General features: G+C 37.4%; 1 protein-coding gene across 2 annotated transcripts in view; it reads right to left on the minus strand.

Moving 5' to 3' along the window:
• ssh1a (slingshot protein phosphatase 1a) overlaps window positions 1-25,585 on the minus strand; it is a 35,850-nt gene that overhangs the window by 5,398 nt on the left and 4,867 nt on the right. Inside the window, exons 2-9 of one of the 2 annotated variants that reach the window (XM_079873104.1) lie at window positions 25,070-25,107; window positions 9,584-9,684; window positions 3,308-3,372; window positions 2,391-2,512; window positions 2,227-2,295; window positions 1,925-1,990; window positions 847-1,041; window positions 239-332 (exon numbers count right to left, since the gene is read on the minus strand). In XM_079873104.1, the coding sequence (XP_079729230.1) occupies window positions 239-332; window positions 847-1,041; window positions 1,925-1,990; window positions 2,227-2,295; window positions 2,391-2,512; window positions 3,308-3,372; window positions 9,584-9,684; window positions 25,070-25,107 (750 nt within the window). Of the gene's footprint in view, window positions 1-238; window positions 333-846; window positions 1,042-1,924; window positions 1,991-2,226; window positions 2,296-2,390; window positions 2,513-3,307; window positions 3,373-9,583; window positions 9,685-14,816; window positions 15,081-25,069; window positions 25,108-25,585 lie in introns of those variants that run through there. The other variant, XM_079873105.1, reaches the window with a different exon arrangement.

Below are 25,585 nucleotides of genomic sequence, written 5' to 3' on the forward strand. Positions count from 1 at the left end.
ATTGACTTGCAGACTCAACAACTGTTATGTCATAGATCCTATTTACAACTGTAGTTAAGATCAGTCTCCTGAAATCTGATCACAAGAGTTCAGCCGAGACACATTGCTGGATCCTGGTGGCAACGTGTCTCAAATGTTTCACCTGTGACCACTTATGATTTTGAGTCTGTCGTGAAATATATCACTCAGTATGTCAGTGTGTAACTGCGTTTTTATGCACTCTGCATTTCCCACTGACCTCTTTGGACGTGACATTTTCAAAGTCCTGGTACATCATGATACTCCTGAGTCTGGATTTGATTAAACATTCTGTCCTCTCCCTCTCTGTTGGCCTGAGAAACAGAAACAGAACACAATGTAGATCAAGGGTTCAAGAAAGAGCATAATTTCAAGATAAAGGTTGTTGTTTTATTTGTTTAACTTTTTTTATTAATATTATTACTGTTTGGGAAAATTCATCATCTTTAAAAAAATTCTAAACAAAATATATAAAAATCATAAACAAGAACACATACAAAAAACTACCCACACAATATATGTTTAATTTGACAAAGAAATCACATGTTTGTTTGACCATCATGATTAGCTCAACACAGCAACACTAGCTCAACCAATTGCATTACACCCTTCTCTTTTAAAACTTTACTTAAAGTGCATCTCCTCAGTTCCTACAGATACATTCAATTGTGACAACCCGCAACAAATATGTCTGGTTTTGCTCATGGTCTCAGTTGGTCACAAAAGGACAATGCAAAGAAAAAGAAAAGTCACTTCCAAAAAAACAAATCAAAATGTAGAATTAAATCTGCCTGTGGTTTTCACAAGTGCCAAGGACTCTGCACTCACTTGTCAACAAAGACTGCAGGAGAGTCTGGTCGTAGTGTTTCCAGGTCCTGCATGGCATTCCACTCGTTGATGCAGCTCTGTTCAGAGCCGATACAGCTCTCATAGTACCCCGTCCACGTGAGCGCCATGCCGCCGGGGAAGTAGTTGTATCTTCGTGACACCTCACATGCCTTGTGTAAAATCTGCAGTGCAGACCTGAAAGAAGAGCAGGTTAAAGGTGAGCAAGATGGAGAGACCTGTGCAAATGATCACGATGCGAGTTTCTCTTTTTGGGGTCCATATGCTATGGCTTCACAATAAAAGAAAGTATAATCTTAAAAAGGATCAAACAGTGTCTCAAATTGAGTTAAAAATGACACTGGTGAAACAAAACACTAATCTCAGTTGATTAAGGGCATTTTCCCACCAGGCTCATTTGTTTCTTGAGTTTTCTCCCTTAGATTCAGTTTGCTTAGGGATATATGAACAGCAATTGCGCTCAGATCTGCACCAAAATAATTGCAACATTGTATTCCCAGCTTCAGAACAAGCAAAAGATCTACAGGTCTAAATGCTATAAAATTGCATTGGAATCAGCACTCATAACTTCTGTTCACTAAAAAGTACCATGGTATTACTGTGTTTTTGGACAGTATGTTGGAGATCCATGCAGCGCGTGGTGGATATGGTAATCGTTCAGTAATTATTGTTATAGTTTAATTTATTGGTATATCAAGGTGTCATGTTAAACATGGCTTATCTGATGATCTGATATTCACTACCATGGTACTACCACAATACTTGTTTGAAAGTCACCAGATGGCAGTGTGGCACTCAATTATATTTAAAGATGTCAAACTCCCAAAGCACCTGTGGTCCATTTGAAAAACAGTCCACTCATGTCATCTTCAACCCCCTGAGGAGCTGTTTTTTCTACCCCAGTAACAAACAAGTGCATAAATTCACCCAGCCAAAGAGACCCATTGTTGAACATGACCACAAAATCCTTCTAATAGGTCAGCATGTACTACAGACTGAAATTTCTAAAATGTGAATTTAAATTGCTCTAGTACATTAATTATTGACTTTATTTTCTCACCACATGGCCTGGACTGACACCGGCTTGAAGATGTGCGTGCGCCCGACGGTAGTCATACTGAAGCCTCTGGAGACAGGAGAAGAGAGGTTAACTAAGGCCATCACACGTCATAAAAGAACTACAACATTTCTAAATAACAAATGTAAATAATGAATTCTTGTTAATATTGTCATAGTCTTCATTTTCACTGGGCAAATCAAATCAAAATTGTTTTTAATTAATGCCATCTAGATCTGTGCATTAAATGCTGAAGTGGTCAGCAGCAGCATTTCCTCTCCATTCCCAGAGGGGGCAGTACTCACCCATCACCATCTAAATGAATCTTGGTGTCACTCCACAGTGGCAGCACCATCCCAATAGAGCAGTTCTTACTGTGAATGAAAGAAAAACACCCTTATTTTATGTCCTGTAATGTCCCTTCAGGAGGAAACAAAACTCCTAAACGGGTCTGTTTGATTGAAGTCACCTGTCTTTGTTGCTAAAGTCCATCCCCAGCAAGATGTTTTCCTCAGTGTCTTGACGGCCATTTGTGTAGACTACCACCATGTACCGCACACGGTCTGACCACGCACTCTCTAACCGTACCGCCTGCACATTACAGTTGACATAAGTTTTGTTTAGTGCAAAAACAGAGTCCACAAACACAATATATTAAAATATATTAAACATCTTAACAAACTGAATTGTCTTACAGAAATAGATCACCTGAAAATGAAAACTCAGTCTTTATTCACTCCCCCTCATGTCTTTCCAAACCCGTATGGTTTTATTTCTCTGAGTAACACACCTTGGGAAGAATCTTCACGCAGCTTTTTTCCCCAAACGACTGTCAAGCTCGTAAAGAGCTATAAAACTATATTTAATTCTTCTAAAGCAGTGGTTCTCAACCTTTTTGAGAGCTATCAAAGCTATCAAAAAGACGTATAGACTGTAAAAATAACATAATTTGACACCAAACGCCATAGGTTTTTGTGATCAAAATCATTGAAGGGAAAATGTTCAATATAGAATAATGATATAACTGTCACGCAAAGCTATGTTATGGTTTCAGAAAACTTCTTGATCGCAGATATTTGAAAATGATTCTTTTGTGTTGGTTTGGAATGTCATGAGGTTTAGTTAACAATGACAGAACTTTCATTTTAAAGACAAATGCAGACGCATGCACAGAAATCGACATGTCACACGTGTTTGACACTTGTATTAGTATATTTCACCATTGAACCCTCAGTAACAGCTAGTAAGACATTTAAACGTGCCTTTATACACGCAGCAAAAGAAAACAAGCTTCAGGCAACACGTTGACAATAAAACCCATTCAGCCTGACTGCACGTAACTCACTGCCAAAGTGTTAGTCATTGACAGCGTGTGTGTTCTCTCACCAGTTTGATGCGGTCTTCAGATCGAAGAATGTTGATCATCACCTGTAGATGCTGAGGTAAATCACCTGTTGAATGAAACCATCGTTACAATCCAAACAAAACCATGATGACTATTTTGTTTACATTGACACCAGTGGCGTCTCAAACCCATATCGGAAATCTACTGAAGAAAAACAACCATAACAGTAAACGAGTTGACTTAAAAGTGATGTCATGAAAGTTAGAAGTGAATTAAGGTTTATAAGAGCAAGCGTGCCAAGAAGAACGCCAGCTGAGTTATGCGAATCAGTCTTTAAGTGTTGGGTGGGAAGACAACGGTATGCTTTTGATTAACGTTCTTATAGCGCTGCTGATTTTACGAGAATCCAGAGTACACGTGTCCAAATGCACAAAGGTAATGCGGAGAAAATGTGGTTTGTTGCTTCTTGCGTTTACATGTCTCATATAATCCTATTTCATTAAACGATAAACTTTGACATGAATAAGCAACTTTCGGCTGCATTGTGACCAGGTATGTGTAAATAAGTTCCACCCTATGTGCCAAAGGTATCAATAATTATAAATCTGACAACCTGAAAGTCATCTTATTCTAGCCCCGCCCCTTTTGATGCAAGTCAATAAGAGATTCCAAGTCTTGAATACACACGATCTGTTTACATTTCATTCTCCTCTTCAACACAGACAGACTAACTCCTCTGACCTGTGACTGTGGTGTGTTCCTACCCAAACAAACCTCCTCCTACTCTTGTAGGCTTTGGCAGGATCAATGAAGCTATGATGTAACTGCTGTGGGACATGTGGGAGGCCAATCAAAGTGTACGAGGAGGTTAAGAACAAAGCCAGAAATGTGAAAACCAAATAAACTCAGATGAAAAGACAAATCTTGTCATGTATACTTAACAAAACAGATGATGTTCTCTATGGTTTATTGGCTGCTCTGCATTTGGGACATGTATGAAAAGAAGGGGTATGTTTTCTCCTCCAGCAGAACAAGCCTCTTGGTCTTCTGGGTCTCTGTGACAATAATTTACATAACTTTACATGCTTATCTGATAAAAACTGATATGTAAAAGGAATGACTAAGGCAGCACAGGATCCCAGGGCACAGCTTTGATCTGAAGCATGCAAGACTGAGAATCATCGTTAAAGGAATAGTTTACTCAAAAAATGACATTTCATCATCTTTTACTCACATTCATGTCGTTACAAATCTGTTTGAGTTCCAAGAAACACAAAACAAGAAATTCTGTAGAATGTACAGGTCTTTTTCCCTCCATGCAATTATAATGATTAGGGATTTAAGCTTCAAAAGTACCATAAAGGTTACATTAAAATGATCCATATGATTTGTGTGTTATAATGAAAGTCTTCTGAAATCATATGCAGCACAAACAGAGGGATATCTTCCCCACCAGGACACTGTTAACTGAAGAATCATTGTGATCAAATCATTGAGTCAGGAATCAGGATTCAAGAGCCAGATTGAACAAACAGACTGCTTTTGTGAAGCAACTCAAGTTTGATTCATTAACAAATTGTTGACATTGTAAGTCATACGGATCACTTTTGTTGCATTCTTTTTCAAGCTTAAAAGTCCAGTCCCAAATCACATTACGTGCACGGATAAAAGCGCCCGTGTACATAATTTACAAAAAGAATCGCTTCTGAAGAAGCTTACTGAAGAAAGTCATGCAGGTTTGGAGCAACATTATGATGAGTAAATCTGGACAGAATTTGCATTTCTGCATGAGCTATTAGTGAAATAATTATTCTGACTGATTGAGCACAGTTTGACACACAGCTTTCTCCAACAGTTATGATTTTGACAGTGATTCATCGTTTTAATTTTGTCATGATCTGTCAATATGACCGAAACTGAAATAGGATGTGTTTAAAATGAAAGTAGCCAAGACCTTATACTAAAACAAATCTGCTCACAACAATGATTTAAACAAGAGACCAAACAGACACAACACATGTATCTTTTTAAACAGTATAAACTCTTGGTAAAAGGGGTTTGAGTACTGAAATTTATAGTATACACTACCATTCAAAATTTGAAGTCATGAAGATTTAAAAAAAGAAAAGAAATGAATACTGTTTTCAGCAAGGATGCATTCAATTGATCAAAAGTGACAATAAAGACTTTGATACAAAATGTTCTATTTCAAATAAATGCTGTTCATTTGAGCTTTCTATTCACCAAAGAATCCTGAAAAAGAATGTATCTTGGTTTAATCAAAAATATTAGCAGCACAACTGTTTTCAATACAGATAATAATAAGAAATATTGGTAACACTTTAGTATGGGGAACACATATTCACTATTAACCATGACTTTTGCCTCAATAAACTCCTAATTTATTGCTTTTTAACAGTTAGTAAGGTAGATTTTGTAGCATTTAAGTTACAGGGGTGCAAACACATGTATGGTCAAAAAAGAGAGAGGTAATCGAAGCCCTCGTCCCGCGGCAAATATCCAGATACTTACATTGCCACCCACCCCTGCCACCCCCGGCCCACCCCTATAGGCACATATAGTCAAATGAAATTCTGAAAAACTATCTTGCACTTCTTCTTGCATTACTACTCCTTCCTGAAAACAATTTCACCTGATGATTTGAATAGCTCTTTTTGTAAAGAATTAATAATTCTAGGATGATTGGGGTAATTTTGTAGGGTAGGCCTATAGCATCTGCATAGAAAATAATAAACAAATTACAAGCATATTGATATATAAATACAATAAAACACAAATACACGTGAAATAAAGCAGTGCTTTATGTTTATCAGGTCAATTAACTAAGTTACAGTCAGACATTGAATAATCAAATGTAAAATAACACTGCCTTCACTGTATACATTCAATATGATTTATATAATTAATACAGTTTATCTTTAGACAAACGTGATTTTTCTCTTTCTCTTTTGTTGTTTGATTAACTTTGGTGACACAAACTGGTATATTGGGTGCTGTCCCTTTAAGACGAATGCACGTATCTACCGGTAATACTGACACGCACCCTTTTCTTTCTCTGACTGCGTTTACGGGGAAACTCGTTGACACGGGAACTGACTTTTTTTTCACATGTCTGTTTAAACACAAATAGATAAGAAAGAGAGAGGAATTCGGTGTTCACGAACTTCACGTGCTGTCTGTGACTGCGTGGCTCTGTGCGCCGACAGACCACTCTACATTTGGATGTTAAACATAATATATAGCCTACTGATACAGCAAAGACAACGACGGCAGTATTGACGGCAAAATAGGCTACAGAATGAATATTTCGTTCTGTATTGACAGGGGCAATATTTGAAAATCGATAATTAGGCCTATTTTTTTAATTACAATTATATTAATGTCAAAACCGAGAGACTTTCAAACATCAAAATGTAATTTATTAATGTATTTGCGCCTTCTATTTTGCCTGGAAACTTCCAACACGCTGCGTGTCGCATGAAAAATAGGCGTCGGTTCTATTTCTAGCACGCGTTTTCTGCGCGGCTCGTTTGTGTCACGCAGCCAGTGTGCAAGCTCTAACCTGTTAACATGGGAGCCGAAATAAAAACGAACACGCCACGCAGCCAGTGTGTAGCCGGCCGGAAAGGCGCGGCGCCGAACTCTGGTCTCAGCAGAGATGCAGAGTGAGAGACACTAGTGGTTCACGCTTGCGCACATACTGCTGTTTTGGCGCGCAGTGTTCTGAGTTGCTTATTTCCTATTTACTTTTTGGTGAAATTATAATCAGGTCCTCTCAGACACCCCCCCCCCCCCCCCCCCCCCCCCCAACCCCCCCCCCCCCTCCTCTTTTAAAAAAAACCTCTTCGGATTCTGCACGAATCACAAAAGTCACCCAAACTGACGTGAAAAAGCGGGAGGCGCCGAAAAGCGCGCTGTTCGCACCCCTGAAGTTAACATATTGGGTAGGATTAAGAGATGTAGAATAAGGTCATGCAGAATAAGGCATTAATATGTGCTTTATAAGTACTAATAAACAGCCAATGTATAGAATCAGCATATTAGAATGATCATGACCCCAACCTTTTGAACAGTAGTGTCTTTTTTTAAGCACATTGAACTATTTCATCTCAAAAATTTAGGAGAAATCTAATTCCTCATAATATGACCCCTTTAAATCTGCCTTTGTGCTTTACTTGGACCTCTAAAGAACCTTTCCTTTATCTCATTATTTCACTCTGCATTTATGGCACAGTTGCAAATATTTATGGTGTATCTTGCTTTAGGAAGCGTTTAATACATCACAACTGATACTATTTTAGACTGTCTGGCTCCTGGCACCATGAGAATGCAAATAGAGGTGACTGATGACGTCAAATAACAAAAAAACCTGACAGGACCTAACATCTAAAAGCAAGGATATTTAAAGAGAAGATATTTTAGAGCTTAATTTACCTTCAGAATGAGTACCAAGGATTTGCCTCATGAATAAATGATAAACTGTGACAAGGCCTTCCTGAGAAAAAAGCAGAGCTATTCTTACTGTCAGAGAACATTTTGTACCCAGACTGCAACAGAGGAAGAGAAACCTTGCATCGTCTAGTCTAACACAGACATCCGCTGTTTCTCAATGGACACAGCTGACTTCTCTAACTTTGAGTGCTGTGATGCAATTGTATTTTTTCAAATGATCCAATTCTTGTAATCTAATTCCAGATCTTCTAGACTGTCTGCATAAGTCACTTTATAGGAAGTGTTTGTCATGTTCATCTTGTGATTGATGGCCAGTTAATTATTTGTGCATTTCACAAAAAGCTCATGACTCAAACAAACCCTACGTGCCCCGAGACAATGTAAAAACAAAACCGCTCGTCAAACCTGTGTTAACGCACCTGTGGATTAGCACTATGCCTGACACATCAAATCGAAACCTCACATCCCAACAAGACGACAGCGTAATGGTAGCCAACTGACAAAACAGATGCTTGATAATATCAGATGATATGAGGGGCCATTAAAAAAAATCAGTCTAAACCTGCTGTGATATGAAAAGCTGTCTGAAAGCGCGGCGAGATAGTCAGCGCATAAAGCCTGGGGTTTTTTTGTGTCTGCATGGTGTTTAGTTTCTCTCATAACAGATTCAATTCACCCGAAGCAACACCCTTCTGTTTAGCAGTAAACATGTTTAATAAATTCAACGTGTCACACGTGTTAGAAGGTGCTGGACGGATGGCGGCTGGGACATCTGTTGTCATGCATTTGTGTCTGCGTTGTTGCTGAGGAGATACAGTCTTTGATCGACTGATTAAATGTGTCAGATGAATTGCACAAATGCTTGTTTTTCTACCAGTGGTTTTGTATTGTAGTTTTAAACTACTGTAAATAAAAATGGTTTGTGAGTTCTGTCTTCCAAACTAAAATCCCAAATATCATTCGATTTTTTATAACTGTATTACAGTTTGTTGACATTTACCCACAATAGGTTGTTTAACAGGCAGATTGTGACTTACCTCCACAGACAATGAGAAAACAAGCTCCACTTTTGGTATGCATATCTAAAATATTTAATGTAAAGTATGTGTCTATACAGACAGCCTCTCTACAAATGCGTTCCTTTCTGGGTGTCAACTGTCCCATAAATTAGATTAAGTGTATGAACATACATTTATGCAGAGTTAACAGTTAACTGTGCATCATAAACCACATAAAGCAGAGATGTCCCATTCTGTGTGCCCTGTCAATAAGAAGTGATGTTCTCACAGTCCCAACTGCTAATCTGGCTAATCCACATACAAACACACACACTTGTCTGGGACACGCTTAGCCAGACAGCATCTGCTGCAGAATTTCTGAATTTCTCTCTCAGGACAGACGGTATGATTTCGTCAAAGGTTTAATAGACATAACCAAATCGTTGTCATTTACGAATAAGATTGTGTGGGTTTTTGAATCGAGAACTTTTAACGATTAATCGTGCTGCTTTAAAAGTCACCCTTACAAAAATTACTATAGTAACCATTATTTCCACCAAAACACCATAATTCAAACTGTTATTGTCTGTAATGTAAAATGACTTCCTAATTATTGACTTAAGATTTATTCCTAAATGAAATTACCACAGTAATACAGGCCCTAAAGTACAGTTAATACAGGATCGTTAATACACTGTTGACTCAAATAACAGTGAGCATTCAAAAACGTCACCTGTACTTTGGCTGCTTATATGAATTGAGGAACACACTGACGTGTGATGCAAGGGAGGAGACAAGATCGTATACAAACCCCTCAATCCCATTCAAGTGCATGCATGGACTGACCTGCATGCTTGTGGTGAGGATGACCTCTCGGACCCTGTGGACAACTGCCCTGCTGCAAAAACAGAGCGGCCCCCTTGACCATGAAGAAGCTCTCACTTAAACTGTAAAAGATGGAGGGAAAGAGAGGGTAGAGAGGAGACCATGTGAGAAACGACAGCAACAATTGACCAAAACATGCCTCCATGACAGTTTAGACAACAAAACCCCAGGAACTAAAAGTTGTGGAGTTAGATTTAGCGCAAGCATGTGGGTTTTTCTTTCTCCACTCATAAAAAAACACACAAAAAAAAAACACAAGTCCTGTTCACTGGTTCATATATTCATATACTCTCATTCAGCTCTTTCCTGAAGAGAAGGTTGAAAAGAATAGCATTTAAACGAAATAGAAATATTATGTAACATTATAAATGTCTTTACTGTCACTTTTGATCAATTTAATGCATCCTTGCTGGATACAATTTCTTGTAAATAAATCTCACTGACCCCAAACTTTTCAACGGTGGTCTACAAATATACATACATTTCATTATGCGTGCATAAATGTAGGATGATGTCAATAATCTAAGAAGTTGTCAGTGGGTTTATGATAAATACATATGGCTGTGTCCATTCTTTCCATATGAAAACAAAACACTTTGTGAATGACCTATGATGGGCCATCTTTAATCTTCTGGGATTGAATTTTGCATGTTATACTACCCATCTCACCATCAGTCACCCGACCCGTATGCTCACGACATGTGCTTTAGGTCTGTGATTTTAGGTGGGGCTATAATTAGCCTTACATGCAGTTATAGAAATGTGAACCACCTAAGGCTTATTATTATTCTAATGCACTGTGGCAAAAGTAAGTCTTAATGGAAACTCAGTTCTGGGAAAACCAGGACTACAGCTGGTAAAAGGTGAGAAATGTGCTCAATATCTTGCAGAGAAGCTACTGAGCTGTACACACTCTCGTCTGTTATCCTACTGTCATAACAGGGTAGGGATGGTTCACATGAATTAGTCTGAACATGGTGTTGTACATGACTTTGGTTGACAGTTTAATGAACTGTGTGTGTGTGTGCGTGTGTGCGTGCGTGCGTGCGTGTGTGAATGGCCTCTTCCTTGCCTGTGGATTTATTGTGTCTATATATACTTACAAACAATACATCAGAGACAGAAAGAGTGAGCAAAAAACATTTTGTGACAAATGCAATACTCGTATACTACTATACTACTGTACAACTGTGCACTTGAAGTTGTAGAAACTACTACTAGCCACTACTAACAAAAATAACTAACCCATAGAACCAGTAATAAACCCATAAAACAGTAATTTTGGTAAGATTACTTCAATTTAAAATAACTGTTTTCTATTTTAATATATTTTAAAATGTCATTTATTACTAATTTTCAGTCTTCAGAGTCACATGATCATTCAAAAAACATTCTAACATGGTGATTTGGTGCTCAAGAAACATTATTTTTTTAACTGTTGAAGACAGTTCTGCAGATTAATATTTTTTTTGGAAACTGTGAGATCCTTTTCATAATTCTTTGATGATTAAAAAGTTTAAATAGAAATGTAACATTATAAATGCCTTTACAGAATCAATTTAAAGCGCACTTGCTGAATAAAATCATTATTTTTCTTTAAAAAAAATCGCATTTCATAACCTGAGAATTGATGAGCGTAACATTAGTGCTTGACAAGAACAACGAGAACAAGAACAAGAACACACGTGCATGATGTCATGCGACTTGTCAGGCAACTAGTTGTTGACTGTGGCTTCATTCATGCAGCACACTTCATCTAAACATACTCTCTAAATCACGCTCACTGTCTTGAAAATGAGAACATTACAGAATGAGGTTGTCAATCTCTTTTATAAGTGAACTGTTTGTGAACAGAACTGTAATCAACTGACAACTGTATTCCGCTTTTGTGTGAATACAGCCCAATTACATTGCAGTATGTAGGCCACTGGCCATTGTTCTCTCTAGTAACCATTATTGAACCTTTAAAAAGATATCAGTGGACCACTACGGAGAACACAGAATTCATGCTAAATAAGCAACAAGACCATAATTGTTCTGAGCTTCCTTAAGACTAACTAGTTGACTAATTCAGACAACCCAAAGGGTTTGACCATTTTGAAAATATGTAGTTTTTCACAACTCTACACTAATCTGGAATCTCATTTCAATTAAATGGTTCATGTAAAAAAAGAAATCTGTGTCAAACTTAATAAAAGTAAAGTAAAATAATCCCTTTCTCAAACCCACAGATGCAACACAAAGTATGAAACGTACAGCATAGACTGGCTATTTAGGAGAGGCTCCTCAAAACCATCATGCTCTAGTCAGGAAAAATATTTCGGGGTCAGATTGTTTTCTCGCCCTGCTATGGCTGTGACCCTCTGCTGACTCATCCCTCTCATTTTCCCTGACTGGACTTCCAGTGTCTCAGCATTCAGAGAAACAACCATCACATGATTAGCAACCAGCAACAAAACTCGCATTGTGCCCCCACCCAACCCTTCTCTTTATTTCTCTCCTACTTCCTCCTCCTCCCTTTCTCTTATTCCCCTCTTCAACTTTCTCACCCTCCCTCCAAAGGCCTCGAGGGTGTCAGCGGATCACAGCGCCTTTTGTTTCCATCCTCCTCTCTTTTGTTTCTCCTCTCCCTGCTGCGCTCTCTCTCTGTCCGCCCCTCTGAGCGATTTATGTGAAGGCTGGAAGCAGCTCAGCACCGTTGGGCTGATGGATTGAGTCATGACTGTGAGACAGACAGCTGAAAATGACGATACACAAGCCCTGAGCAGAATACGCTCATCTCCAAGGGTGTAATTATGATGTGAGTAAGAGTTTTGAGAAGAAACCGCTCTAAAACGTCTCTGTCCACGTTTCAACTGTATGTTTAGAGTCGGCCCCAGATGGATACTTGGCACCTGGTGTTGGATGAACAGCCCTTTGGTAGAAATTCTGGAATCAAAACTACAGCAAAAATATAAACTTATTTTCCTGATGAATGTCACAGAAATTAACTTGGTGTACACTTTTCTGTAGAAAATAATATTTTTTTTTTTAAAAGAGAAAGAGTGAAAACTTGTTAATTGGTTGACTATAAAAGTTACATGGTTTAATATTGCATTACATGTCATTTTACTGTAAAATAATGGATGGATAATGGATTTTGGAAGTAAAAACTTAATTTACAGTGAAAAACGGTAAAAGGACATTCCCAGAAATCCCTGCATGGCACAATATATGATTATATTTACCTCTTTAATGAACATGTTGCATTTTATGTTATTTAGTTAATGTTCATTGCATCATTTAGTGTCATGGACACTTAATTAATAGACATAAAGAGAGCAGAGCAGGCCACATATGTTTGGCAAAGACCGAATAAATCACAACTGAATAATATGTAGGCCAAAAAGAGACAGCAAAAACTAATATTTTTCAACTTTCTGATATTCAAGATACATCCAGTATAAATCAATCAATATGTATGCATCTGCTCTTAATAGCTTGTTTCCAATAAGAGGATCAATCACTTCGACCAAAAAAACTTTTAGTAAAGTACATTCAAATTGTTCAAAAGCAAGAAGTAGGCTAAAAATGTAAAAAAAAAAAAAAAGGCGGGGGGGGAACAAGAAATGTATTACATTGTTTTTAACAATTTTGCAATGCTATATAAAAAAATATAAGGTAATAAACGGCAATACGTGAGCGATGATGCTAAAAATATAATATATTAATTGAATCCGAATGATTCTTGGATTCAAACAGACAGTTTGACCTGAATAATGAAATTAAATGAATTTATCGACTAATACTGTTTTTGCTACTGAAGTTTAAACTATAAATTTCAATGCTCACATACTCCTGAGTCAGAAGACAAGGAATGATCTACAAATTAGTATACCAATAATGGCAATTGTGACCAAATAAAGTGCATTTAAAAGTTGCAATCTAAGCCCACCTATAGAGGGACAACTTTTGAATAAACTCTTACTCATTTTCTCCAAAAATACTTTTCATATCACAGCAAAGCACAGTATCAAGCACACAGGCCGAACAACTCCACATGAGTCAGTAAATTCATCTGAAGGTCATATTTCATTTGGCACAACATCATCTCCATCTGATAGTATTTTGATAATGGCCATCTGCAGGAGTGGTGTGTCCACTCTTATATAATGCACACAACCTAAGGCAAATACAAAACACAAAATTGGACAACCGCATGCCTATCATTCAAATATGCAAACATCACTACCTCTCAGGTAACACTAAGAGCAATAATAAAAAGAAAGTTTCTGATGTGGCAAGACCAGATTTTACAGGTCAAAGCAAATCTATAGTATGTGACCAACATAAAGAGCAAACACACATGTAAGCTGAAAACTGTACTCATCTTCAGGCCTCAGATAAATATGCCAGCAGCTATAACTGGGTCAAACATCACCTGTAGTCCAGTGTATCATGAAAAAAAAAAAGTGTATCATGGTTTCCACAAGCAGTACAACTGGTTTCAACAATTACAATAATAAGAAATGTTTCTTGAGCACCAAATCAGCATATTAGAATGATTTCAGAAGGATCATGTGACACTGAAGACTGGAGTAATGATGCTGAAAATTCAGCCTTGCCATCACAGGAATACATTACATTTTAAAATGCATAAAAAAACTGCATGTTTAAACTGCATATTTGATTACAGACCTCAAACTGTACATTATTAGCAACAATGTGAGCGAAAAGTTAAACTGGAAAATTGACAATTTCCAGATTAATTAGCACTTAACATAATGCCTTAGGAGTTGGTTTGTCTCCTTTTTACTTTAATGACAGCAGCACACAAGACGTAAATTCAATTTACACAATGAATTCCATTAGTTTGTGTAAAACCTGATGACCATGTTTTCCAGATCGGTTTAAGAATGTGACCTGGAGCATGTGTCTGTCCAAAGAATTGATTATCAGAATCACAAATATGCTTAATTATTAACTAGAAACAGTACAGAATGTTAAATACTTCATATTCACTTCACATGAAAATCCTAAAACAATCTGTTCATTTCCAGAGCGCAAACTAGAATCGCAACCTGTGATTTTCAGACTTCTGGATCTTACTGTACAAGCCATGCGTCACAATCAATCAAAGATATAAACGGCACTGCAATCCACATCAGCTCTGATTTGACTTAAGACTCCTGCACCAATTCATTGGTTCACTCACATGTGGTAGATCTGGCTCTGCGTGACGAATGCATTATCCACAAAGTACGGTAGCATCTTCAGCACAACTTCCTGACAGGAGTCTAAGACCAGATGCATCCTGCTGCTGGCTACAGGGAGCTCTCCCTCGCCCGGTCTGCAGGACGCTTCGGGCAGATCGGGAGAAAAACAGCATGCAGAGGAGAGGAGGAGAGTCTGCAGCCCCTACCTCAGTCTGACGCTGTCCGCGAGTGTGTGTGAGCGAGTTCCTACTGACGCACTCCCTCCCTCTCTGTGTGTGTGTGTGTGTGGGTAAATAGAGAGAGGAGGAAAAACCTGTTCCCTTCTCTTGCAGTTACAGGGAGGGACGAGGCGCTCTGTGTGTGCGCATGATGAGATCTCGCCTCTGAAATTACACTGAAAAAAGCTTATTGGAGTACGTTTCACAAGAAAATTCACTTTTAATTAAATGTGTTACTTGCTGTTTCTTTGTAATTGTTTGTGAAATGAACTTGCAATTAAAAATGTAGTGCACTCCAAACCACTATGACACTGCAAAAAGCCTGGCAGGCCACAGAGATCCTGGTGGCTCTTGGAGAAATAAAAGTGCTTTACACCAGAAAATCTGACAGACAAAAATAGAAAGGATTCCAGCAGTAAAAAGAGAATCTTGTTCTGGTTCAGTACTACAAAAACTACTGGCTACTAACAGCTGGAACAAATGTGTTGATCTTCTTAGTTGGGGCTCCTGAATGCTTGCCACACCCTAAAATGATCTGTCCCAGAATCCTCTGTGCCATCCTCACAACACTGTCAGACAAATCAGGGAAGCTTCTTTAAAATCTCAGTATATATGGGGGATGAGAATGCAGTAAGTGTAGGGAATGGATGACCGTCTGTTGCCTGTCAACACCTTGACTGAGGAGGGCTGACTCTTTCTGTCTAAAAGCTGATAAAACAGGACAAAGAGAAAACTGAGACACCAAGGAACAGAAATAGCTGGGGGGGAATCTGCAAAAAAGGGGGAGGGGGGGATATTTAAGAAGGAAGGAAGGAAGGATGAACAGAAAGGGAGATGAAGAGAGCCGTCTTAAATAACTAAAGAAGCCAGGACTTACTAAAGGGCATTTGGAATTTTTACTTTCTGGATTAACGAGACAAACAACCAGGAAACAAACAAAATGCTGCCAGGTTACACTCTTTAAAGGAATTTCTGGGTTCAATACAAATGGAATGCTGTCAATTACCACTAAAATAACTTTGACTTGTCCCTCAGTTCATAAAAATAAGCAGAAACCATGTCTACAGTAATGAACTTACAATGGAAGCAATATATGGGACAAGGAATTGCAGAGGGTTTCCTCAGAAATGAGAGCAGAAGAATATTTTTGTTTATTATTATTAAAACTATAAGCTATACTGCAAATCATCTTTTGGTGGGACAACTGTTCTAGGGCAGATAAACGTATTTAAAAAAAATATTTTACTAGTACATATTTTTCTCCTGTTTTTCAGTAAAATTATCTAAACATCTCTAAATAGTTTGGGACTTGTTTTCAGAGAACATCTCTTGAATTAAGTTTATTTTTCCTACAATTATTTTTTCTTCTTTTTTTTTTTTTTTTGAAGCATAAATCAAATAAATTTGATTGAGGTTTAGGTTAAAAACAAGAAGAAGAAAAAACGACCATGGGGTGATAAACATTTTTTTTTAAGATATACAAAAGTTTGGGGTGAGTAAGATTTATTAAAGAAATTAATACTTTTATTTAGAGAGAATGCATTAAATTGATCAAAAGGGACAGTCAAGACTTGAGCTGCTGAAAATTCTGCTTTGCCATCAAAGGGATAAATAAAATTTTAAAATATATTAAAAAGAACAGTTATTTTAAATTGTAATTAATATTGCAATATTACGTCAGTTTTTTGATTTTATGTTGATGAACATAAGACACTAAATTTCTAAATCCTACCCCAAACATTTGAATGTTAGTGTACAGTATTCTTTGAAAACAAGCCCCAAGCACCAATTTACTTTGTAAGTAAATTTAACTTGTTATAAGTATTTTTAAAGGTGCAGTGTTTAATTTTTAGCAGCATCTAGTGGTGAGGTTACATATTGCAACTAACAGAAGTTACGGCGGCCGACAGGAAAAGATGTCGTCGTCTGAGACATCAGAGAGTGGCCAGTTAAGCAATGAGGTTTCTTTACAAAGATAAATTAAGAAATTATGTTTACTTAATTATTCAGTAAAACGATATGTTATTGCGAATATTATTGTTACTTGTTCATCATTGTGTCAGTGTTTTATTCGCTGACTTTAGCTAGCTTCTTTGAACGAAAAACAACATAGTGACGAAACGCGCTCTGTAGTAGTTTGTCCGTTTAGGGCTGCTGTAGAAACATGGCGGCGCAAAGTGGCTATTTCGAAGTAAGTGGACCAGCGGTGTATGTAGATAATAAAAACATAACGGTTCATTATGTAAGGTCTTTATACACCACTGAAAACATAGTTATGTATATGATATTGCATTTCTGTCAACAGATCCTCCTAAATATTACACAATGCACCTTTAATTGGAAAACTCAAAAAATTGATTGAGGAAAAAAACTGATTAAGGAAATTATTTTTGATGTGTATAGTAATGCATTGCCAACAGAATCCCTGTGGGAACTTCAAGGGTTTCATTTGTTTGTTCTTACAAATTGAGGGAAAAGTAAAAAAAAACAAAAAAAAAAAAAAAAAAACAGTATGTCACAGACGCCTTGCATTGAACCTGAGGCATTCCTCAACTATTCATTGGTTCAATCAAATGATTGGGTTATGTTCATAACTTCTCACAGATCTTTCTTAATCTGGAACGATTTACCATAAAAACATAAATTGAATGCTAATGACTTCCTTTAATAACAATCAAACAGTTTTTCAGAAGATCACTCTTGCTTTTTTCTTATCACAAATGTACATATCCTTTAAAGTTTACTGAACAGCAGTTCTGTTAAGCAAAAATATCCCCTACTTCTTTACAAAATCCTCTTGTAGATCACCACAGATGGGCCTGTGCTACTCAAACAGACCTCCTTTCTTAGGCATATGTGCTACTGCAATATATATGACAGGTGTGTGAACATTTAAACGCATTCATGATGTATATCCTAGACAGATCAGCCTTACGTGCTCACGCTTTGACATGCCAAGTCATGGAGCACATGACTACACTTACAGAGCTTCCCATGTGACTCAGCATAACCATGGCAATGCGATCAGGCAACCTCCAGAACACCTGACAGGTGTCCCGATTCAGGACGCCTGCATGTGGAGCTCTAAGCAGATCAGGCGAGTGTGTGTGTAATGTAAGGCGTGCGTTTACTGGATTATTCCAGTGTGCTGAGACTGCACTGGTACACAATAGTGCTACGGTTGTTTTTTGCACGCACAGGCACAAAAAGATTAAAAGCTTCTTTTCTGGGAGCAAATGTTACATAACATTTCCATTATATCTTCGCCGAGCAACGAAGGAAAAAAGAGGGACAAAAGGAGGGAGGGGGGCAAACAGCGCACCAATCTTTTCTCGGGTGTCGAGGCGAGAATGATGAATCGCAGATTACATCAGTGTTCTTCAATCTATTGGCAACATGCCTGTATTTGCTCCGCCTCTCTATTAATCATACGAATTGCCACATGTACCGGTCTTGGTCTGAACGATGTTGAACATACTCTCAAGAATACATACATGTTCATGCATCTTGTGCACTTGTAATAGAACTTGTGATTCTAAGAAAAGAGTTGTTATCCAAACTAAAACAGACAGCAAAAGACTTGAGAATGGTTGTTTTGTGACAGGTGAAATGAAATTAAAGGCACACTATGCAAGATTTGTACCTTAATATAACAGCTTCGAAATCATTTAACGAACACCTAATAAAGCGAATCATCCCGATAGCAAAGCGGGGGTGGGGTTATGGGATGGACGCCGCAGGCTAAAACCAGCAATGCAGGTTTGAGAGGTGGCGCCCCGGCAAATCTCGCGAGAATCACGACTTGCTTTACGGCATGACATCACATACATCAACAGCCTCTGATATGAAGCAGCCTCTATGGAAGACACCAGCACGCATTTCACGGCAGAGTCGACGAAGACTCTGCTTGAGTGGTATTTACGACAGAAACGTTAAATACAAGTACTCCACAGCGACTCTAGGGGTCGCTGTTTGAGAAAGACAGAAACTGCATAGTGTGCCTTTAAAAAGTCAGCAGCCATATCACCCGGTAGCCAAAGTTACATGGCACTTCTCGTAAAGAGTAGGGGTGTAACCCCGGTGTCCTGGCCAAATTCCCTCCATTGGCCCTTGACAATCATGGCCTCCTAATAATCCCCTTTTACTGAATCACTCTCTCTCCTCTCTCCACCTTCAAAAAGACTAAAAAAAAATGGCAGCATCATTTTATTTATAATTTTAAATAATGATGTGGCAATTTTCTAATATAATTTTTGCCAAGCTGCAATTTGGTTCTAAATCTCTGGTGAAAATTGGTATTTTGACACCCCTCCACAAAATAGTGGATAACTCAGTAAATATTCATCCATGGCATTTAATTTTTTGGGCTTTAATCACTATTAATGTTTGTCTTTCTTCAGAATAAAATATGAACAAAATCAAAAAATTTATCCAAGGAAGTTTCCAAATTTTGGTTGATTTGACACGGAATTACCCGCATGATCATTTTATCTTTGCTCAATTATGCAGATGCAACTGGAAATATGATGTAGTATCAAGTTCTTCCTGCTAAAAAACAGCCTAAGCTGGTTTGCTGGTTTCAAGTCAACATGAAATAAACATTCACTCTATTTTCTAAATGCATGTTAGAGATCTTATTGTGACAAATCATCCATGCATAGGTTTCATTTTTAAAAATGTTTGACCTCATCAGAAGGACCTTCTGATGAAAAAGACTTCTCTCTGTCTGGTGACGAATGCAGGACTTCTCCAATCATTTAATCCACTAAAAGCTCATTTTATTCTTTTTTTGTTACACTCGAATGTACGTCACAATACGGAAGAAAAGATCTGCTGCTACTTCCGTTTCATTGCAACTTTAAAGAATGTTTTCCGAACTGACCAGCTAAAAAGTGTCCAAAACTGCTCTGAGACCAGAAATGTTTTTTCAGCAAGGTTGGTAGTCAGTTATAAACCTTATCGTTGGCTGAAAGAACACTTGAATATATTTTAGGGGATCCATCCCTTTAAACTTTATGTTTAAACTAAAGCACCAATATAGACTAAATTATACTTTTTTATTCAGGACAATATTGCATAATTTTAACTTGTGTGTTCTCTAAAAGATCTGAGATGTTCACACACACCAAAATACTCAAACCCTTATGCACTACCACTACACCTAAACATAAACACAGATTGCTGTGCTTGGCTGCTCCTTCCTCTGTGTCTGTTTGGTGAAATCAACTGTCTCACTGCTGTGCCACCTGGTTGATTTCACAGGGAAACATTTTGGCCGGTTCAGCAGGCATTCCAGAGCGCATCTCGAAAAGGCTAAGATTAGGGTTACAGTTATTAGAGGGGTCCTGTCCTGTCTATGATAAAGCAAATATGAACATTTGCGGGGTTAAAACTCCTCTAACTAGCGTGTTTATTCCAACAGATCGCACAAATGGCATTCTTATCCAGCTACGCATGTTTCAAAATTCTTAAAGAGATAGTTCACAGTAGGGCAGCACAATTTGCAGGGGGGGGGGGGGGGGTCTAATTGTGCTTTATCTTATAAAATTGTGGCTGTGAATTAAAATTTGAGGTAAAAAGAAGAAGAAGAAGAAGAAAACAGAAGAAAAGTTTGCTCTGCTTGTTTGTACTAAGGCACAATTTGGCCAAATATTTTGTGATTATATTTCAATGTGACTAAATAATAATAATAATAAAAATGAAAAAAGAACAATTACTATTGTAATATTTCACTCAGAAAATTCTAATAACAATACTAAGATTTTGCAGTAAACCTATAACAATACTTATATTTATTAAATATATATCCAATTTCAACAAATATTGTAAATAAATAAATAAATAAATTCTAACAATGGACAATAATTGATATGATATGCATCCCTAAAAGTAAAAAATGTTCATGTACAAACTGGGCTATGTAAATTAAACATGCCTGGGTAACAGTATGAATATAAAATAGCAATAAATACAAAGAAACGGTACTCTCTTTTGTATGAACATGCTATAAACTTACAAATAAAACAAAAACATTCAACATTCATAAAACATTCAAAGCTATGGCATTCATTAGCACTTTCCACACAAAACCACGAACTGCACGTAACAGTACTGCACATTCTGCAATAGCACATATTTCAACATGATTTCAGGAAAATGCATGACAACAAGTCAGCCTTAGGTAAGAGAAAAGGAATCTGTCAGGTTCAAACAGTTTCTAGCAACAGGTGTTACTTCACGAATCAATGAGCTCAGGCAAAAGGACAGGTCTTTACATGTGTGCATAAACAAATTACATCAAATACTGGGAGTCTAAACATGACATATCACATTCTGATAATTGCACAACGACAGACAACTAGTAGTTCATATCTTTAAAACGGTAGCTAGCTTAGATGATCCCACTTAATCTAACTACTATGTCCTAACATTAAAATTAATCGTTTGATACAATGTTTTTATATTGTAATTATATTTTTAAAAATACCTGCATGTAATTACAGCAGTAATTCATTTTTGTAAATACATCTAAAATTACACTGTTGACCTTCCCTTCCCTTTTAATCCACCCTTAAACATACCCATACCAGCAAACCTGTCCCTAACCTTACCCGTATCCCACCAAGTGTTTTGCAATACAAAATGAACACAATAAGTACATACTTATTTTTTTATGTAAGTACATAGTAGTTAAGGAGACCTATAAAGTGTGACCGCTTAGACTCTTAACTTACCCACTCCAAAAACTACAAGTGTTTTGGTTCATTCTCTCTTTCACCCTCGTCTAAAATGTCTGTTTGTGAGGAAGTAGTATTCTGTTTTGCTGATGTTGCTGTTCTGATTGTGTTTAGCTCCGTGCATCTATTGCACTAGTGACTTTATCCTAACCTTGTTTTTCCTCATTAAAAGAGGATTTGTTTCACATGAGCCTCTAGGACATCCTGTTCCCAACACACACAACTTTACTGTCAGTTTTCTGCAGTCAGTCTTTAGAATAAGGGTCAAACATAACATGTACAGTAAATTGGAATTGCTGACTTGTAGGATACAGTGGCCTCAAGATGTATTTGGGCAATTAAGTAACATAAAAATGTTTGAATATCATTGCATTAGATCAGGGATTCCTCCACTTTTTTTTGTCAGCTGAACCCCTTTGACATAATAATTTAACAACATATTTACATGTTGGTTATGGTCACATGACATGCAGGTAAACAAGTAAAATATTTCATCTTTTTAGTACACATTTATTTTGTTTTGTTTATATAATTTAATTAATTATAAAGAACCCACAGCATTTCCCTTACAAACATCCAGGGGTTTTCAAATCCCAGTTTGGGAAATCCTGCATTAGATAAAATGATCAAACCAAGCATGCATTTTTCAGAACAAACTTCACTTTTCTCAGTAACTTTTGCAATGACTTTTAACCAACTGATCTCCAAGTGATTTTTAAGCGTGGCTGAAGTGCACAAATACTTTTTGGGGCCACTGTATGTTCTATCTAATTGGTATTTGAAGGAAACTGTTTGGTGCTGAGGGACAAGAGTCTTATCTATGAGTCACAGGAAGATACAAAAATCAGACACAGCCTCCATTGTGTTTGCAATCTCTAAAGCTGGAATCTCAGACTCCTTTTCTCATATCCTGTTTTTACAGAAACACTGCCTTCTGAAACGATCACAGGGACAGCAGAGCAGGATAGAGACGGAGATGGACAGAAAATACTAAAAGCACTTTAAATGAGCTGAGGGAACAACTGCTCTTTCCCTTATCAGATGACCTTATGTAGGTCACACACGCCACATGTGCTTCCATCTAGCAGAAAACAGACAGACGGCATTATTGGGTTCATTCGGGTAACTGGAACAGTAGTTCCTCCACACCCTATTCTATGCTTGATCTGAAAAAAATAAACAACCCGTTTCCTTTTACTCTTTAGCAAAGTACTCATTATCGCGGCGTTCACACGTTCTAGGGATTAGTTTGTTTGAATGTGCTTACTGGAAGCCATTCATTTGGAGATACTTTTACCAAAAGCCCAAAACAAACACTTCATTATACTCTACTGTCATTTAGACAGAAAATGCTAAATTAAAACATAAAATGCTGTTGATTCAACTTGTGTTGAGTTAGTCAACACGAGAGCGATTTCCTGAGAAATGTGACCTTTGAGGATGTCATGTGACCTTTGCGATGACAAATATTCCTCTGTACACATCCCCTTCCTTTAGCTCCTCAATCTGTAGCGTACATAATATTTCCGACCGTCCTCACGAGTTGTTATTCGACCATGTTTGGCCATTACCTAGATGGCAACACTGAAATACACAGCAAGAGTTTGAATCAGCGAACAACTTGTCTCTTAAGAACTTTTCTTTTGCTCTTACTGGTGACCTAGATTCAAAGTTTGAAAAGGACTGGGACATGAGTCCAATCCCAGTAGACACAAGCCCTAGTTTAATACGTCCTCTAAAAGACTGAATGAAAAAGTGCTGAATCTAAAAACAGTCTGGACAAATGTCCTCTCTACTTGAAAAGCATTTGGCCTTACTAGTAAATACTAAGGCTGTGATGACGGTACAATTATATATATATATATGGTAACACTTTAGTTTAGGGTCCAATTCTCACTATTAACTAGTTGCGTATTAGCATGCATATTACTATGATATTGGGTGTTTATTAGTACTTATAAAGCAAATATTAATGTCTTATTCTGCACGACTTTATTCTACATACCTTCACTCTACCCAATACCTAAACTTAACAACTACCTTACTAAGTATTAATAAGCAGTAATTAGGAGTTCATTGAGGCAAAAGTTGTAGTTAATAGTGAGAATTGGACCCTAATCTAAAGTATGACCATATACATTGATATTGCATTGATACTTTAAGTATTTGCATCAACATATACATTTATTGGTCAATTATAGCTGAAGTGTGTCATTTCTCCAGAGATTTAAAACTATTTCCTCTCTTTTATGTGTTTGCTGCAGTTTTAGTCATGATCCAAGTATGATATCCTGATGAATCACAAAGTACTGAATCGACATGAATCATGTCATAACATATCAGGGCTTCAGAGTGTGAGTGAAATGGTTCAGTCAAAAAGATTCACAAAGCATCCACATACTTCCTTGCAATTTCACAACTAAAAAAACCAAACAAGGTTGACAACGTTTCTGCAAAAATGGTATTGTGTTGCTTCTTGCATGTGTTCGGTTTTATCCGAAACTACCACCTGAACTAAGCCCTACCCTAAACCTAACCGATAGCGGTAACACAAGCAAAGTGAGATGACAATGCATTTGCTGATTTAACTTTGCCATTTTAGCTTGCATACAAGTCTTTGAGCTCTGTTTGTTATAGTCAAAGTGTCTTACTTTTCAAATAATACACCATGCTAAAAGTGTTTTGAGGTCACAGGATTGTGCAAGGAACCATGTGAAAATAAATCAATCTGCCAATGTAATCATAATTTGTGGGAAAAGGAATAAAAGTTGTTGGTGTTTTACTGCCACTAATGTTCATTTCAGTTGGAAATTGCAGTGAATTGTATGTATAGGTAAGTTTTACAAATATGTAGGTAGAGACACATAAAGTAGCTCTACTAAACACCACTTCATCCATCTGTCTTCTACAGTCATTGAATTACAAGGAACCAGATAACGCTAATAAGAATATTCATTAGGAGCGATACAGTGTCCAATAGGTGAAAGCCAGCAAGATGTTTGCATCAAATGAAACCCACTTGACCTGGAGGGACTGAAACTGTAATAAAAAGCCACTCTGGTGTTAAAGCTGCCGTGAAAGTAGTGATCAGACGCCTGGCCTCAGATAGCCTTGATTATATGTGTTAGAACAGTGGAGAAGAACCATCTCTCAAACTACAGGGTGCGATGAAGACTCCTCCCATCATGGAACTGACACACTCTTCATCATCTGCTTCTGACAGATTGGACCTTGAGAACACACTCACACACACCAACAATAGGATACAAAAACTTGCATTCAAAAGCCAGTTGTTACCTCTGATTTAGCCGGCGCTCATCGTCACTTCCAAAGTCCTGGGAAAATAAAAAGAAATGAAAACAGAAGTTAGTTATCTAAAACAAAAGAGCACTAAGACATGTCCACACTTTTCTATTTTAAATTGCTTTGAGCCTTAAGATAAAGAACAGAGCAGGATGCATCTTTTCTGATGTGATAAATCAAATTACGTCTTCACACATCTTCTACCAAACCAAATTATAAGTTATAAATTCAGCATCTGTTTGAAAATGTCAGCACAACACCGGAATAAATAACGGAGAGGCCAAAATCCCTCAGGCCTCGGAACTTTTCCAAATTCCACAACCTCACCCGACTCAAACCCAGCGCAACGCACAACAATCTGGCCTAAACATGTTTCTTTTTTCCCCTCCACATGATCTCTCGCTCTCTCTCTCTGCTTACTGTGTAACGTTTAAATACAATACAAGACCTATGTGTCCTAAATAACAAAAAAAGCTTTGATATTTCACTATTCACAGCAGCGTAATATGA

The sequence above is a fragment of the Squalius cephalus genome (genome assembly GCF_949319135.1).
Source record: "Squalius cephalus genome assembly, chromosome: 5".
NCBI lineage: Eukaryota > Metazoa > Chordata > Actinopteri > Cypriniformes > Leuciscidae > Squalius > Squalius cephalus.